The sequence below is a fragment of the Pelodiscus sinensis genome, chromosome 7, assembly GCF_052426305.1.
Source record: "Pelodiscus sinensis isolate ZL-2025 chromosome 7, ASM5242630v1, whole genome shotgun sequence".
NCBI classification, from domain to species: domain Eukaryota; kingdom Metazoa; phylum Chordata; order Testudines; family Trionychidae; genus Pelodiscus; species Pelodiscus sinensis.
The window spans coordinates 38,111,844-38,129,988 of record NC_143058.1 but is presented as its reverse complement, the minus strand read 5'-3'; the positions used below and the strand labels follow the sequence as shown (position 1 = coordinate 38,129,988).

Genomic DNA, 18,145 nt, shown 5'->3' with positions numbered 1-18,145 from the left:
GGGGCGTGAGAGCATTCTGCTGGGTCCCGCCCCGGGGTCGGGAGCGTGTCAGGTCTCTTCACACATGCATGTGCCTATTGGGCCATGGCCCCTGAGTGTCACGCAGCTGGAGCCACCTGCCCAAGGGTGGCATGGCATGTGCTTGCATGTGCACAGGTAGCTGCATGATCCATGGGAGGTATGGCCCACATTCGCAGTCCCTGGTCTCCCTCCTCGCCTCCCCCCCAGGCACAGGACAGTGCTGGCACTTAGCCGGTATGGCCTCCCTGGCCGACCCTGCAGACTCCAGTGCCGGAACAGCTGGCGATGGCCCCTCCGGTGCACCTGGGTCAGGACCCTCTGGACCCGGCTCGCTGCCTCCTGGGCTGGCGTGGACCGCCCTGCTCCCCAGGAGTTGTTTGAGGGTGGGGAAGTAGGGGCAGGTGGCAGCCCCTGCTGCGGCGCTGCCCCTGGTGGCCCTGGTGAATGCCTGCTGCAGCTCTTTGACTTTCATGTGCACCTGCTCCTGGGTGCGCCTGTGTCCCTTTTGGGCCATGGTGGCCGCTATGTGGCCATAGACGGCCACGTTTCTCCTCCAAGTGCAGAGATCATGGACGTTGGGGGCCTGCCCCCAAACCTCAATGAGGTCCATGACCTCCGCACTAGTCCAGGAGGGCATGCGCTGTCTACTGCCCCTGGCTGGCTCCTGGGTGCTGTGGGACTGGGTGAGGGATGGCTGGCTGTCACTGGCTGCCTGGCTCCTCCTAGGGCCACTGGGTCAGGGGCAGAGACTGCTGGCAGGGCTGGCTCTGGCAAGTGCCATCTGGCCATAGTCTACCCCTTTAAGGGCCCTGGGGCTGGGGGAGGGGAGAGGAGTTTTCCTGGTTTGGCCCAGAGTGGCCACCAGGGGAACCTGGGAAGGGCTAGCCTCCAGCTAGTTGGAACTAAGTGGCTACACAGCATTTAATTCGAACTACTTAATTTGAATTAGGTGTTACTTCTCATAGAAGGAGGTTTACCAAGTTCGAATTAAGCGCTCCGCTATTTCGAATTAAATTCGAAATAGAGGTTTGCATGTATAGCCACTATTAAAGCTAATTCGAACTAACAGCTGTTAGTTCGAATTAACTTTGTAGTGTAGACATACCCTTAGAAATTTATGCATGCTCCTGTATATTTGTTTATATGGACTTAAGTTACTTCAAGGTACGAACAGCTATGCCTTAGGTAGCCATTTAATTGTGCTTGTTCCTGAATTTTTCCCTGTTTGGCCTTGGTTTGTTTCCTTGATTTGATTCTGGAACTCTGTTTGTTCTAGTGCTATGTGGAAATGGTCTCATCCTTGGCTGAAACAGAGAAGTTTCCTTCCCAGGGATATTCTAAAGCAAAAAGATGGATGGTCCAGTGCCTAGGGCAATAGCCTAGGACCCAAGAGACTGCTCTAGCAAAGACTTGCTGTATGACTTTGCACAGGTCACTTAGGCTACATCTACACTATGAGTTTTGCCAGAAGAGGCAATGCAAATGAAGCATGGATTAGCATTTTCTCACGCTTCATTTTCATCATCTCTTCTGATCCGTTTTTACGCAAAAACAAGCATTGTGGACATTTCCTTTTTGCTCCAAACCCCCTTTTTGTGCAAGATCCTTATACTTTTTTGACACAAACGCTTCTGGCAAAGCTCGTAGTATAGATGTAACATTACTGTCTTGCTAAATGGTGATAATTCCCCATCACACATGAGTGCTAGGAGCACAAATTCATACATGCGTCTGATAAGCTCAGATACTGGGGTAAATGAGGCCATATTGGTGCTCTAAGGTAATACAAATACTTAATTAACTTAGAATGTATATGGAGAAATCTGTCATGATCATTTCTTCCTTTCCTTTTACATGACTGCATAATGTAATGTCTGTGAGTTGTGATAATCTTTTCTTTATACACCTGCTTCTTTTGTGGGTTAATGATAGAAGCTGAAAAATTGAACTGGTTGATTGAAAAACTTAGAGAAAATCCTGGGAAGGTTCTTTAAACTCCCTAAACCAACATTCCACTACACCCAGGGAACCTACCTAGTTAAGGAGACTGTACATGATGGGCAGGTGGAATCCTGCATTTTGGCCAATAAGCTAAGTCATTTGCTTTTATAAATAAAGGTATGAGTTTTCCATTGCATGTAGAATCATAGAACCATAGAGCTGGAAGAGACCCCAGAAGGTCATCAAGTCCAGCCCCCTGCTCTAGGCAGGACCAATCCCAACGAAATCAACCCGGCCAAGGCTTTGTCAAGCCGAGACTTAAACACCTCTAGGGATGGAGACTCCACTACTTCCCTAGGTAACCCATTCCAGTGCTTCACTACCCTCCTAGTGAAATAGTTTTTCCTAATATCCAACCTGGACGTCTCCCACCACAACTTGAGACCATTGCTCCTTGTTCTGCCATCTGTCACAGCCTCTCTCCATCCTCTTTGGAACCTCCCTTCAGGAAGTTGAAGGCTGCTATCAAATCCCCCTTCACTCTTCGCTTCTGCAGACTAAACAGACCCAACTCCCTCAGCCTCTCCCTCAGCTGAGTTGGTCCCCAGCTTGTAACTATGCTTGGGATTCTTCCAACCAGTTAAGCTGGGGACCAGCCAGTTAAGTAGATTAGTACCAGGGTCTGAGGCCCAAATTTACTTGCCAGGTGCTTTAAATGAGTAAAGGAAGGTGGAAGCTGCCTTTATTTTCCTTATCTTTTTGTTTCTAGTCTTGGTAGGTTTCAAGAGAAAGGAAATGGATAGAGAATGCCTTGTAGGCATTCTTGTAGGTTGTAGATCGGGGAGGTCAGTGTAGTCACATTCTTAGTCATGACTTTATCCTCATTTTACTACTAGTGAGCATTTCTTTTCTCCCTGGATCTGGCAAGAAAGAACTGTATAGCTCTTTATTTTGAGGAAGGGAGGAATCTCCACATGACCTCTTTCAGCTGGCTCTAATCTTGGAGACATTTGAAACAAGTACATTCCTAAGGAGTGTGCCCTGGACTTGTCTCAAATGCACATACTCAGACAATGCAGATGGTACTTTCCCTCCCCTAATTATAAGGAAACAAAAGGTCACTCTAATTTGATGAGACTTACCCTGTCACACTTGCTTCATCAAACTGTAACTAAAGTTCAGAGAGAAATTCTTAGGCCACAAGCAGTTAGTTGTCTCCCAGCCGAATTTAAATAATTTGAAGTAACAGAACTCAATGGAACAGTTTTGCTACATTTTTCAAGATAACATGTATCCTACCCGCTAGTAGGGGGTGATTGGCTTTCTTTGGCTTGGGGGTCTGTGTGTTTGTGTGTGTGTGTGTGTGTGTGTGTGTGTCTTCTTTGCTAGATTGTTCCAATCTCTTGTCCAATTTTGGCAGCCATCATTTCAATGTGTAGATCTCTTCCAACGTCTACATGGAGAGAACAGCTGGGTGCCATTTTAAAAAAAACAGTTAATGAGAGTATGATGCAAATTGAAGATGCTTTATGGAACTAACTCCATTGCTAACAAACAATCTCTGCTGCCCCTCAGGAGCCATTCCCTTATGTTGAGGCACCTCTTTTCCATTGTATTATTAAATGACAATTTGTGCCTGCCATGCAGACTCATAGTGACCTTGCATTCAGGCTCCATTTAGATTAGCTGTCTCTCTGCTGTGGCAATAGCAACATTTGCCCAGGCTATGTTGTCCCTTTTTAAGGCACTGGCTGCATGAATTAGGGCTGGGATATCCTGCCAGCTGTGTAGCTAAGGGTCAGATGGTGGAGCAGAGTTCCGGAGAAGAGTTGACCTTCAGTGCACTACTGCTGATGTGTAGATGAGGTGCTTCACAATACGCTTTTCACTGATTGAGATGAAATTCAGAGAAGGTTGAAGCAAATATTTAAGGGATGCAGGATTGCTTCATGAAGGAAAGTTTTAAAAGCAGGTAAGATATCTGTAGCTCATTTAAATGACAGAATAAGAGTGTATTAAGCCATGATAACTTGGTGTATAAATCTCAGAGGACCGTATAAATCTCAGAGGACCAGATGAGTTATGCACACTATGATAAAAGGGAACCTAGATACAGTGGGGGAAAAATGTAGTAAAGAATTTTTAAAAATGAATACCACAAACAACTTGAAAATGCTGAGGGCTCTCACTATGTCATGGACTTCCCAGGGAAGTGAGACATCAATTTATCTAGTTTAGTGTTGTCTCAGGCTACTAGAAAATATATGCACTAGGGAAGAAACTCTGTGTTTGTGCAAGATATTAATGACATGATCTACAAATTATTTAAATACTTTGCCCAGAACAAATAAAACACAACTTGATAAAAACAAAGGTCTCAATTTCAGATTTATGCCATTTTACTGGACTTCAGAAGATGTAGAAAACTGTTTTAATATGCATATTTCTCATGCACTTACCTCATATGTTGATATGACCATCATTTTAAAATTAAACTCAAAATAGTTATGTTATTTCAGTGATAATGTTAAGATTCTAAAACCACAATGAAGTTGAGAATCCATGCTGTTGCCAGGTGTCTTCTATATTTTTTCATTGTTTATTTTTGTTATCTCTCTTTAAAAAAATGGAAAAAATAAGGCAAATGCAAACTTCTGTCCAGAATTAATTCCATTTTAAGTTACCATTATAATTGCAAACAAGTTGAGAAATTAAAAAGTTTCCTGATCACAAGCAACTCCATGTTGACTTTAATTGGAGGAGTAGGTGCACAGCACTCAGAAAATAAGGCAATAGCAAGTTTAATCACTTCCATTTGATTGGCTCTAGCTTAATCTTTCAGTGAAATTGAATAAATCACATGTAACTTGACTGCTGTATGCATCTGAGCTTCATCTTTTGGCTGGATGCAAGCATGAGAAATTTCAACTCAAACCTTCACTTCTTTTCCAAAAAGTTATATTGCACTTAAACATTCCCCCCCCCTTTTTTTTGAGAAGAGTGGATCTTTACTGAAATGTTCAAGTCAACAACTCTTGCTTGCTGAAGATCACCAGAAAATAACATTTTTATATAAAGAATACTAACAGATGTACCTGGAATTGCTCAGGTCTTTAAGTGAAGTACTAGGGTTTGGGGTGGGGGAGTGAAGAAAGTGTACATGCTTTAGTTAAATTATTGTATTTTTCAAAGATGAAGGAAAAATAAATTTGTATTAATAAAAGTAGGAAAGTGATTCAAATAATGGGTAGACGTTGTTGGCAGACAATATTTGCAGTTTATGTATCTTCTGCCAAAATAAAAAGGGGGTGGGAAGCTGGAGTGAGGATGGGGTAGAGGGAGCTGGAATGAGGGTAAGGCGTGGGAGCTGAGGGTACAGGGTTTGGTGTGGTGGAGGTGCTGGAGTTAAGGCAGGAATGGGGGAGCTCAGGATAGGGGATGGACATGTGGGGGTGACGACAGGGAGTGGAGGGCTCAGGGTTCAGTGTGTGTGGGGCTCATGGCAGAGAGTGGGGAGCTTAGGACTTGCTCAGGGGGGAGACTTGCTTTGGTGGCAGTGGCTTCTGCCAAGCATCCAGGATTCTGGGAACTCTCTGTAGTCTGAAGACTGCCAGTGGGGAGAGGTGCAGGGGAAGGACCCCAGAAGCCACCTCCAGCGGGGGCCCCCTTCATGGCCTGTAGCCTGTTTGGAGGGGGGAACCAAGCTCTGGGGGCTGCCTCTAGCCTGCAGCATCTCCTCCCTCTCATGGCCTGCAGCTCCACTTCTCCCCTGCCATGGACTGCAGCAGCTTTCCTCTCTCACCATGGCCTGCAGGCTAAATGGAGAGACCAGCCTCTGGAGGCTGCTCCTGGCCTGCAGCATCCCCTCCCATGGCCTGCAGGGTGATACTTCTCCCGTCTGGTGGCTGGCAAAATGGCAGAGCCCCAGCCCTGTTGGCCACTCTTTTTTTGTGGTGCAGCTGCCTTACTCTGAATATAGCTCTCTCCTGCAGGATCACTGCCCCCAGCAGTCAGTCTCAGTATCGCATCCCTCCTCTCTGTGCCCCTCTCTTTCCAGGTTATGGAAAACAGTCACATTCCCAGCACTTCCTGTTTTTTCTGGAACAATGGAACCCTGGTCTTCCTTTAAGTTAGGGTAAGAGAAAGCTGCATACCAAATTTGGTGAAGGAGTTCTTAAACATGGAGTCACAGACAGACGGATGCACAAATCTGTAAAATATATAAAATAGGAAGAAACTTAGAAGGCGTAAGGATAGAAAATAATTAAATCTGTTCCCTTGTGTTATGTTCTCTCTCACAATATTTTGAACTACCTGTTAGTTTCTCATAGACCATGGCAATCTTTTGCATGTAGCACTTTCATTCAGGTTTGTTTTTTAATTCTACTTCTGTTCTTTGTGCCTCAATCCTTTATTGCCTGATTCATGCTTTTCAAAATTTTTAAGAGTCTTGTGGCATCTATCCTTTATGTTCCCTACAGAATTGTTTACATCTCAGATTAATTCACCTCCCTTTGCCTAATTTCTTCCAACAAATGCAGACCTGGTTTCACTAAGTTTTCTGTACAACTACATTTTTAGGGTCCTTGAATTTACAGCACCATCTTTGTCTCATAAGATTGTGGAGATCTAGCCTCTAAAGGGGGACATGGAAGCTTTCTGCAGATTGAACCAATGCTGTGCAGTTCTAAAGGAATGGACACTTTAGCTTTTCCTGTGTATACTCATTTATTTTACAGGTAATTAAAGTATACAGTGAGGATGATACTAGCAGAGCTTTGGAAGTGCCAAGTGATATAACAGCCAGAGATGTATGCCATTTGTTAATACTGAAGAATCATTACATAGATGACCACAGCTGGACGCTGTTTGAACACCTTCCTCACATAGGTCTAGGTAAGATTGCCTCGTTCATACCATTAAAAATATTGTAGCTGCTTAGGTCATTTTTTAATATGTAGGAAGACCTGGAAGCTATTAAAATTCATTCCTCTATTCTCTCTTTGCCACCCCTTTTTTCTGGACCACTGTCATAAGGCATGCTCTTTCACTCTTTCCAAATTACCTTGGTATGACATTGAAGCAGTGAGCTCTAGGATATAGGTTCTTAACACTTATGATAAATGACTTTTAGTTCTTTTTTGGACAATTCCCCCGCCCTTTTTTTTTCTTGACTTGCTCTTTATTTCTAGCAAAAGAGCCATGTCAGTATTTCAGTACAAATGGTAGCTATGCCACTCCAACAGAACCAGCTGAAAAATGTTGAGAGCATTGTCCATGAATATCTCTCATGCAAATGACAGAAGAGCTATCATATTTCATACTTTTATGTTGATGGTGGGAATTATGCTTCTAAGTGGCATCTTGTTCTATTGGAGTAGACTTATCAACATCCTGCTGCAATATAGTCAATTAGCTTGGTGAGGATTTAAACTCTCCACTCTCTGCCATGAGAGTTGGTTTAACTATTACAATGACACAGATACAGAACCTTCTTAAGTGTGTGATATATTCGCAAATTGATCTTCCCTCTTGTAATCAAATGGATTCACTATGTATAGGTACTGGATGAATAACTTTCAGATTGGTTTGTTTGCGAACAGTTTCAGTTGACTGGTTGCTATGCTTTATTCTGTTGTGTGGTAAATCCATTAAGAAACAGCATATTTTCAACTGCCTGGTTTAATGACTGAAGCACTTGAAACCAAGAAATATCAAAAAGCTCATTTCCAGTAAAAAAATTTTGTAATGAAGAATAATTGTTAAAATTCTTGAGTTTGTCGTGAACACAAACATTTTGGCTAATATCCAAATGCTCATGATTTTTGATCCCATAGATCATAGTGAACTGAACATAGTATTTATTTGCAAATAAAGTCACAAGTCAGCTGTTGTTTATATAAAATGACATTAATTATCAGAAAGTCATTGGAATATGCTCTCATCTGTGTATGTGTATTTAAGTAGCTACTTGCATGTTCATATGGGTGTATATGCGTTGAAAGGGGATGCATTTGCCAGAAATTATTTCAGAATCCTAATGACCTTGTTTAGTTAACGTAAGTTTACAGTTTAAAAACAGGGTTTTTTTTACCTTTGTGATGGACAGCAAATATTAAGATACATTTGGTCTGCATAGTACAATTTTTAGAGACATATTTCAGGAAAGCATAATAACCTACCATTTCTTTTCTAGCAATTATGCTTATCACAGGTGTGTGAGATTTCTTTTTTTAAGTATCCACTGGATGTCACTGTTGTTCCTCATATACAAGTACCTTTTATTTTTGCTGAATAAAAGGCAGCACTTGAATCTCAGGTTGTGTTTATACAGTTTCACAATTTTGACTTATGGGTACAAATTGTAGTGTGCACTAGAGCGCCTCACTATAATTCCCTTGTGGAGGCTGAGTGCAAACTAAAAGGTACTAGTTTGGTACTTAGTACATTTAAAGTGGACTATGTTAAAGTGAACTATGTACTTTGTATGCACCAGCAGTGTCCATGCAGTGGAGTGCAATAGTGTGTGTTACAATTCATACCCTCATAATCCAAACTGAGGAGGTGTGTAGACAGGCCCTTAGGCTCGGTCTACAGTTGGAGAGGGGAGTAAGTGACCACATCGTTCTTTTTAAACAATCACATTTATTTTTAAAGAATTCTTTGAGAAAACATTAAAAAGAAGTGCACACCATGAAAATAAGATAACCCTACCCGAACAAGGGCTCAAGCAGGTGAACAATCCTTCAGATTCCACCAAGAGTTTCCCAGTCACAGGAAAATAGCCACGGATTCATTGCTACCTTTGCTCAGAACTAGCACATCCATTAATCTGTTTTTTCTCCTTTTATACAGTTTAGGTCTTCATTCCTTAGAGACCAGGAATAGGTGATCAGACAAATGGTGGGTTTTTTCTATAAGGTGAAGTTTCCAAAGGTTTGGTCTGGAGGTAGGGAATTTGGATTTCCTCCTAGGAAATCCACTTAAGTAGCAACTCCAGGAGGAAACAAAATTATCTGGCCTGTTTGTTTTAAAACAGCTCTTTGAAACTCACGACACTTCCTATTTGTCATATTTCCTGCCTAGAGATGTTACATACAATCCCACAATAATACATAAACATGCATTTGTAATGCAAAGAATTCCTATGATGCTTAATGCATTAGGGTTTTCTAGAATATTGCAGGAAATGGCCATATGTGTCAAAGCTGTAGCATGGGCAGCAGTGAGCAGCAGCACAAGCTGCCATCCTGAGTATGTATCCAGAGTGTCTAGGTGTGTTTGTGCTCTGGGTGGACAGCTTGTGAAGCTGCTTGCTGCTGACCATGCTGTCATGTCAGAGCTGCTATTTAGCGCACTTATTTGATGAGATTATCATGCACACACTCCCCGCTCCAAATGTAGACAGCAGGTAGAGACATAACAGCTAGACCATCTTTATTGATTAGGGATTTCTTGCAAGTTAAGTCCAAATACTCATTTAATTGTGTGTCAGCCTTATCTGTGTCAAAGAAGAAAAGTTTGAGTCCATACTTAGACTCCATTATCAACTGAGAATACATCAGCTTCATGTAGCATGAACACTCCAATTGACCATTTTTTCCCCCCTTTTTTCCCTTCTTTTTCCTTCTCCCTGCCACATCTCCTACTTATTTTGGAACTGGACCTTTAATAACTCCATTCATCTGAAAAAGTGTGTTGTGCTCATGAAAGCGCATGATACTATCTACGTGTTTTGTTAGTCTTTAAGGTGCTGCTAGACTATTCTGTTTTTTAAGTTTTTCCAGTTACAGACTAACTTAGCTACCCCTCTGAAGCTTTTGGACAAGGAATCAGGCATTCTTTCTGAATCTCCTTCCTCTCACGTGGAGGTTCTTGGGGCCTCTCAGTGACAGCATTTAGGCCTCAAGCATTTCTCTCAGGAGAAGCCCCCAAAACAGGCACAATTTAGGAAAAGGCAAGGATGAAATCTACTCCCCAAAAGAAAAGTTAATTAAGATAAAGAGGATATAAGATATAAGCCAGAAAGCATTAGAATACACATTAGAAGTTGTATATTCTACTACCTTAAAAATCCATTGAGTAAAGTTCATATGCTATACCATTATCTTTACCTATCCATGAGATGATGTGGTATGTCTTCTTTTTGTTCCAAGAAATAATATTTATTTATTCAGGAAATGGTATTTATTTAAATGTCTTAGTGCCAGCAATTTAACAGTTTAAATGGCAAACTAGAACAACATTTGCTGTTTGTTTTAAAAACAAAACAAAACAACATCATCAAAAAACTGTTTCCAGAGGACATCTCAGTTCTCAGTGTGTTTTCCCAGGAATATGAAATTTTGCCTCATTTATTTATCCCTGTGAAGAGGGGTTAAATTAACTTTCCAATGGAGGTGTAGGGTGTTTTTTTTTTTTTTTTTTTTTTTTAAAGTCAGTGATAGTGGAGGTTATTTAATCCAATGATATTTAGTTGGGTATGGTGGGCTGCTACATTTTCCATTGGATTAGGCATGATGTAGTGTTATATGAGAGATTCTATCTTACCTTATTGGGTTGTGACCCCAAGAATTCATATAGTCTTTGTTAAATTTCCATCTCCTGTATTCAGGACAAGGTGGGTTATGCCTATAGCCTATTAACCTTGTTTGTTACTTACTTACTCTGCAATCCACCCTTCACCCCCAGTTTTATTGTGTCTTAATTTGTTAAATTTGTCTTTGCTTTTAATTTGATTCAAACATTTGCTAATTAATAGTAGGATTTTCAAAACTAGAGTCAAATATTAAAGTATTTTTTAATTAATGTGGTATTTACCTTGTCACCATTTAAGATGAAGCCAGTTTGGATTTTTAACATTTATTTAAAAAACACAACCAACTAGGAATATGGTTAAGTAATTTCTCCCACTTTCTTCTAGTACTAAACAATATGAAAACTGCATTGGGATTATAAAATAAAGTTTGATTTAACTGTTAGCCAATTCTAATTTATATTTTTAACTGAAAAGCTAACCATTGAAGATGAATGATTGGTCTAATTATTGCATGAGCCCAGTCAGTATGTGGCCTTTGTATCCTATGAACCCATTTTTTTTCTTACTGATAGAATTTAGCTATATGAGTATAATAACTCAGTAGAGAATTGGAAATTTTTTGGCACAGTAAATAATCTAGGTCTGTAGACTTCACCATATTTGGGCTGTGAATAGTAGTTTTGCTGGGCAAGGGGAAAATTTTGCCATAATACATGATGACTGTTGATGGAAAGAGTCTCCAGTTGTACACCTATCCTTTTAATTCTTTCTGGGCAAGGTATTCAAAAGTAACTTTTAAATGGTTTATGTGCCCAGCTTGAGATTCTGTAAATAGTCTGATTTGCAGAGGACTGGAGCTCCACACTTTCTATTTAGGCCCCCAGTCATTTAATCCTTTTGAAAATCTTGAACTTTATCTTAGTGGTGCATGAAAAAATAGGTTTAAATAAAAGGATAGACGTGTACTTTTTTCCCTTCTTAAGATTGCTACTTCTGTCCGGGAGCTTGTGAGCTGCCTGCTTACACTAGTGTAAGCTGCCTGTTTGCTCTAGCATGAACAAAAACAGCTGCCAGTGATCCTGGTGCCTGCCCGGCCACTACCAGCTTCCCAAGGATTAGAGCTGCTGCTAGGGCGGAAGCAGACAGGCAGCTACTACGCAGCTCTCCCTGGCTGTGTGCTGGAGCTGGAGCAAGCTGTCTACCCGGGAGCAGCCAGGCAGCTATCACTGGCTTCCCCGGAGCTGGCTGGGGTGGGGTGGGTGGCTTGGTCTGGGGCTGCACCCCGAAGCCCACCTGGAAGCAGCTGGGCACTCAGCACGAGCTTTCCCAGGGCTGGAGCTACCTAATGGGCAGAGTTAGGGGCAGTGCAGTTACATCAGAGAAGCTGCCTGGGCTGGGCACTGGTTCTTGAGTAGCAGGCTGACATGCTGCTACTTCTGTCACTGTGGTTCCTGGTAGAGCTGCTTGGTGGATATTTGTTTTATAACCATGGATATCTGCATCCATGTGTATAAATTTTGCATCTGTGCCAGACTCTACTTTTAGCATCTTTCCTAGCAACAGTTTGCTGTTGTACCTTTCTCATTGTCTCTCTAAGGAACTGAGAACTCTCCCAAACTCCTTTTTTCATTTAGATTTGATTCCTGGGGGGGGGCGGAAGAGACATTAAATAAAGAAGTTATATAAAACTGTATAAGTGGTGGTGGGGCCAAGAACAGTAACTGAAACTATTTAATCATTTATTTATTTATTTGTATTTAATCATTTGTCACTTTCAAATCCAATTCCAACAAATAAATAGTGTCCCTTTAAGTACAATTCACTAAAGTTGCAGAAAAAACATTTTGCACTTTATATTTAAAATGTGTTTCCTCATTGGTTTGTGCCATCAGCAATATAAACATTGTCTACCATATTTTTTTCTGTGTATTGAAATGTATTCTTAGTTAAACTTTCTTTTTTAAAAGTGATATTCAAGGTACAGAAATAAAATCAGTCACAGTTCTGCAAATGGTTATGCATGGGCTTAACTTTACACGCTCTAAATAGTTTAATTGAAATCAATGGTAGCATTTCTAGTATTTGCAGTTCAATACATGTACAACTTTTTGCAGGATTGGTCCCTTTCATACAAGCCTAGTTTAGTGATTTTTTGCAGTGCAGGAAACTGTCAAATGAGATGAAGACAACTGTCAAAAGAGGATAGGATATGCAACAGCATTCTGAAAAAAAATCAAAAGAACTCTGGAGCAGATAAAGGTGGATTGATTGGTTATTTACCCATTTGTGTAAGTGCTTTGTTTAGATTTTTCTGAGTCCTCAATTACTGTAAAGTTAATTAGCAATCAGACTTGGTTTTCAAAAAGGTTCAAATTCCCCACATAGTTTTGCAGATCTAAATGTCTGGCTTCGAGCCTAGTTAATGAGCTCACATCTATACAAATTGCATCACTTCTAATAGCTTTGCCAGCTCTTGAGTAACTCAGTAAAAACTTTTCCAATATTGGGGGTGGAGGAGGAAGCTTTATGAATGAACATTGGGTGTTTTTGTAATTAACCATTCCCTCTAATTTTGGCTCTCTCTCTAACGTATCAAAGAAGGAAGTTATATAACTAAAAAAATCTTGCTGCCAAAATCACCATCTCTCTGTCCTGAGTGGTGTAAAAACATTACAGTATGCAATAAATTGGTTTTGGAAAAGGCAATACCTCGTTTTGTATTTGAGTTTACTACGAGGCTGTACCCACTGCTTGCTATGCTTGCCAATCCCCCGCCTCCACCCCCAGGGGAGCTGTGTGTGTGTGTGTGTGTGTGTGTGTGTGTGTGTGTGTGTGTGTGTGTGTGTGTGTGTGTGTGTGTGTGTGTGTGTGTGTGTGTGTGTGTGCGCGCGCAGAGCAGGCTGGGGGCAGGGTTTCTGATTAGGGGACAGGAGTGGGTTGGCCTGGGGGAGGGTGCAAGAGCAGGCTGGAGGCAAGTGGTCTTGGTGGAAGGGGTGAGGGTGTGAGGCCTTGGCTTGGGGGAGGAGGTATGAGTGAATGGGTTGGTGGGTGCAGGGTCTCAGCAGAGGGTGTGTGTGTGAGGGTGCAGGGTCTCAGTGGAGGTGTGTGAGGGGGCTGGGGGTGCAAGGTCTCAGTTTAGGGGATATGAGTGAGAGGACTGAGGGTGCGGGGTCTCAGCTGAGGGAGTTTGTGAGGGGGCTGGATGTACAGGGAGGGGCGAGGCCATCTGGCTCCTGCCTCCCCGGAGCACCGGGAAGAGGGGAGGCCATACAGAGAATTGCAGGGTCAGGTGGGCGAACGGTGGATGCAGGTCTGCAGCCTGAGCTGTGCCCTCACTGTGCCCTCACCATGTGAGCCCTGCTCGGCCATTTTGGGTTGCAGCGTGCCTGGGCTAAGCCACAAAGCCCTGGTGATGGGCTTTCGGGCAGGGACCAGAGCTCACCCTGCAGGCTGCTGCTGCTCAGTGCCCAGCCGAGCAGCGAGCCCAGCCACACCGGCACTGCTGCTGGATCCTCATCCCAAGTACCCGTAGGGAGTGGCTGGACTCCCCAAGCACCCAGCCCAGCCTAAGGTGCTGCCCCTATCTGCCCAACCCACATGGAGCCGGTGGCATCTGCCCAGCTTGCCACGGGAGTGCTGCCAGCCCAGCCAGTCAACATGTTCCCGAGCCCAGCCTGGGAGCACTGAGTTCACCTCGCTGCTGCACTTTGACTGCCCAGGCAAATGGCCACTTCCTTGTCTGCCAAGCATGCGGGGCTCCTGGGAGAGCAGTGCCAGCCCAGTGCATGGGACCAGCAGAGGGTGGAGCTGTGGCTGGGCCACACCCAGAGCAGCTGGCTTGTCCTGGGTCCTTGCTGGCCCCAGGCTCTTCCCTTCTTCACTGCATTGAGTGGGGCAGGAGGTGGGGAATGCAAGTAGAGTAGTTGGGTACTCAACTTGACTATTCCCTTACATCCCTACCGGGGAGAAGGGAGGCCACACTGCTTCCTGGAGCATCGGGGAGGGATGAAGGAGGAGGCCGCATGGGGGGAGGATGGGGGGAGAGGCGCACAGGATGCAGAGTGACATGATGACATCACTTTGTCCTCCCACAGGAATTTTTAAAAAATATATAATATAAAACACTGTTGGGCTATGTCTACACTGCAAGCTTCTTGAGTAAGAATTGTTTTGCACAAGAGTTCTTGCACAAAAGCATGTCCATACTGCCATGTGCTTTTGCACAAGAGCGTCCATGGCAGTGTGGACGCTCTCTTGTGCAAGAAACCCCTGTTGCCCATCCACACCGCCTTCTTGCACAAGAGCTCTTTTGCAAGAGGGTTTGTTCCTTGTGGGGAAAGGAATAACCCTTGTGCAAAAGCCCTCTGTTCCTATGCTTTACTGTAATTTTACTTGCGCAAGAACACGCATGCAGTGTAGACACGCTGCAGGTTTTTGTGCAACAATGGCCGTTCTTGCGCAAGAAGCCTGCAGTGTAGACGTAGCCACGGTGTTTAAAGAGATGGACATTAGCTTGCTCAACTGCAGCAGACATGTTTTATGAGCATTTGGGTTATACAAGAGCATTGACTTTGGTGACAAAAAGTAAAACAGACTTGATGAATTGAAGGTGTTAATATGGCTTGTTCATGTTGGGCTGAACATAGATCCAGACATAACTCTTCAGTCAAGTTTTCATGGGTTAAACATTATGTTGCTGGGTTATGCATTTTTCTTTGCATTACAGAAAGAATTCTAGAAGACCATGAATTGGTACTTGATGTCCAATCAAACTGGGGAATGGAAGAAGAAAATAGACTGTATTTTAGAAAAAACTATGCTAAATATGAGTTTTTTAAACATCCAGTGGTAAGTATATCTTTTTAAAAAGCACTGTGGGTTCAGACAGCTGTCCCTGCTGCCCTGACATCTGAAGCCATGTGGCATAGTGATGTGAGGGAATGCCATAAATGCAGGAGGACTTGTAGTGATCAGTATAATAACATGGAACCTAAGTCTACCTATAACCTGTTAAAGGAATGGAAGAATGATGTTAAATCACTACAGATATGTCTATGCCAGAGCTGGAAGGTGTAAATTTCATCTTGAGGGGACATACTTGCACTAGCTCCAATTGTTGTAGTGTGTTAAAAGTAGCAGTGTAGTCACCATTACGTGAGCTCTGAGAAGGGTTCACCACCCAAGCAGTTATCTATATGGTCTCGCACAAGGTCGTGCAAATAGCTGCTAGCTCCTCCCCACATCACCTTGTGTCCTACTTGCACTCTGTTTTGCCACACTGGTTTGATCAAAGCTAATGTAGGGATGACTTCTCATAGAACTTAACCTATGTCTGTACCACAGCCAGAGGTAGAAGAGACACAGGAGTTTAGGGTTCTGTTCCATGCTCTGCATGTATTATTTTGAGCAAATCACTTAATCACTCTCTATCTTCCTTCCCTATTTTTGAATGGGAATATCTCTCTATATCTCAAGATGTTGCTAAATTTAATTAACAATCAGAAGCTTAGATATTATGGTAGTCCATTGGAATTTCTTTATATAATTAGACCCAGTAGGTTGGTTGGCCAGTGGGTGTGGTCTGTTGTGCAAACAGTCATGCAGCTTTAGTGGACAATATAGATTCTCATTAGTTAACCCATCAGGGTCTTTATATGCCCAACAAGAATGGTACAGTCCCAAGAGAAGATGGAGTTGGAACATTGTCTCAAAAACACGTAACTCTTAAATAATCCTAAAAAACCATATTCATCATTTGAAATGAAAGTCTGTGGTGAATAACTGCAGTTCAGTCAGTGGCACTGTGCTTAGACTAGCTCTGACCTATAATACCTCTTGTATTTTTGCAGCTTCATCACATGATCCATATTCATAGAGAATAAAGTGTGCATTCACAGCAAATCGTAGAGGGCCTTTTTTTTTGCATTCATAAAAGCTAGTATACAGTAATCCACATTTTGTTTCAATATGATTTTAAATAAATGCTTTTGGCAGCGTATCCCATTTTTTTCTTCTTCCATTGGGTATTATCAACTTCCACAAAACATTACATGATAATACATTATATAAGGATTTCCACTCTTCTTAAACAGTAGTATTTTGAAGCCTGCAGCCAATCTGTATGTTGTGAAGAGGAGGCTGAATGATGACCTGAGGATCTAAGGGTATGTCTACACTATCAAACAAACCAAGAACACACCAAAAATAAAAGTAACAAACCATAACCTGGCAGCAAGAGTGAGCTGAGTCAACACACTTGGGCATATGGGGCTTGACCTGGAGGGCACGCTTTGAAACCCGCATGGATGAAACCATCTATACTGCTGCTTTAGTCCAACAGTGTGAGCCTGAGTCAATTGACCCGGGTTCTGAGGCCCATTGTCATGAGTTTTTGTAGTGTAAACATACCCCAGATTTATAGTCTTTCCTGGAATATGACGTGACTCAGCAGACTCTTTTGCCTGCATTGAAATCTTTAAACAAATTTTTTTGAAGTTTGCCGTCATGAACTCAGCAGGTGAAATTTATAAAATAGCACAATTTGAGGTTATTTTAATGATTCCCCCAACCCTTTCCTAAATTTTTTGAGTGTGGAAATGTCTCATTGTCTTTTTTGCTCGGGGCAGTTGGAAGGCAAATCTGTTTATATGCCTGAGAAATCTGAAGGTTTTTGTATTCACATTTAGAGATGTTTTAATAATATGTTCTCTTTTAACAGAACTATTTTCCCGAGCATATGGTGTCATTGTCAAACGAGACCAGTGGAGTGATAGGCCACACACAACTATTACAGGTACGCAGTATTTGCATTAAGATAAACCAGTTCACAGCAGAATAATTCAATTTCAGGTGTCTAGTTTGTGTGTACGTAGCGTTTTGTCATTGACAGAATTTGTGGTGGACTATTGTTTGACTAGATACTAGAGAGACATCAGGAAGGTAGTATTCCCCTTCTATGAAGTTCTAATATAAATGCACCTGGAATGTTGAATTGAGTTTTCAGAAATTCATTGACATAAAGCAGCGGTCACTAGCCAGTTGATAGCGAGGCAGTGTTCCCAGCCCTGAGTCACTCTCCCCCACCTGTAATGGTGCAACAGTCTCTTGCCCCTCACAAATTTTGAGCCAGAGCTGGCATCCTTTGGGAGTGGGGAGGTGAATCCCAAGGCTCTGTGCCAGAGATGGTTTCTCAGGAAGTGTGCATGCACTGCTCCTCCCCTTCCCACAGCAGTGCATGTGTTTTCTTATTTTTCCTTCCTTCCTTCCCCTGTGCTCTGGGAAGAAGGGGGGATTAAAATGGCTTAGGGGTCTCATACGAGGAGTGGCTGTATTTCTTAAAGGAGCCACATGTGCACTTCTTTCAGTGCTGCCTGAAGAGCCTGCCTGAGAGATACATGTCCCTGGAGACCCCCAGGTACTGGCTGAGCTGCTCCTGCTCCTGCTCCTTCTCCCCTGGGTAGAGACCCACCAGCACCCTGTTTCTGCTTCTTCCTCCTCCCCCTGACCAGACACCCACGAGCACCCTGATTATACCTACTTAACTTCTTGTTTTCCTTTGCAAGTACCCCTTTGAAATAGTTGAGAAAGGTTGGACTCCCATCCTTTTAGACAGGCTGACTACTTCCATCTTTTAGACTACTTCCA

General features: G+C 42.7%; 1 protein-coding gene across 5 annotated transcripts in view; it reads left to right on the top strand.

Moving 5' to 3' along the window:
• Positions 1-18,145, top strand: part of GRB14 (growth factor receptor bound protein 14) — an 88,545-nt gene that overhangs the window by 36,190 nt on the left and 34,210 nt on the right. For all 5 annotated transcript variants that reach the window (XR_012905197.2, XR_012905196.2, XM_075933511.2 and 2 more), the window contains exons 3-5: positions 6,702-6,858; positions 15,228-15,349; positions 17,220-17,294. Coding sequence is in view for 3 of the 5 variants with exons in the window: in XM_075933511.2 (XP_075789626.2) it covers positions 6,702-6,858; positions 15,228-15,349; positions 17,220-17,294 (354 nt within the window). In the remaining 2 variants the exon portion in view is untranslated. The remainder of the gene's footprint in view (positions 1-6,701; positions 6,859-15,227; positions 15,350-17,219; positions 17,295-18,145) is intronic.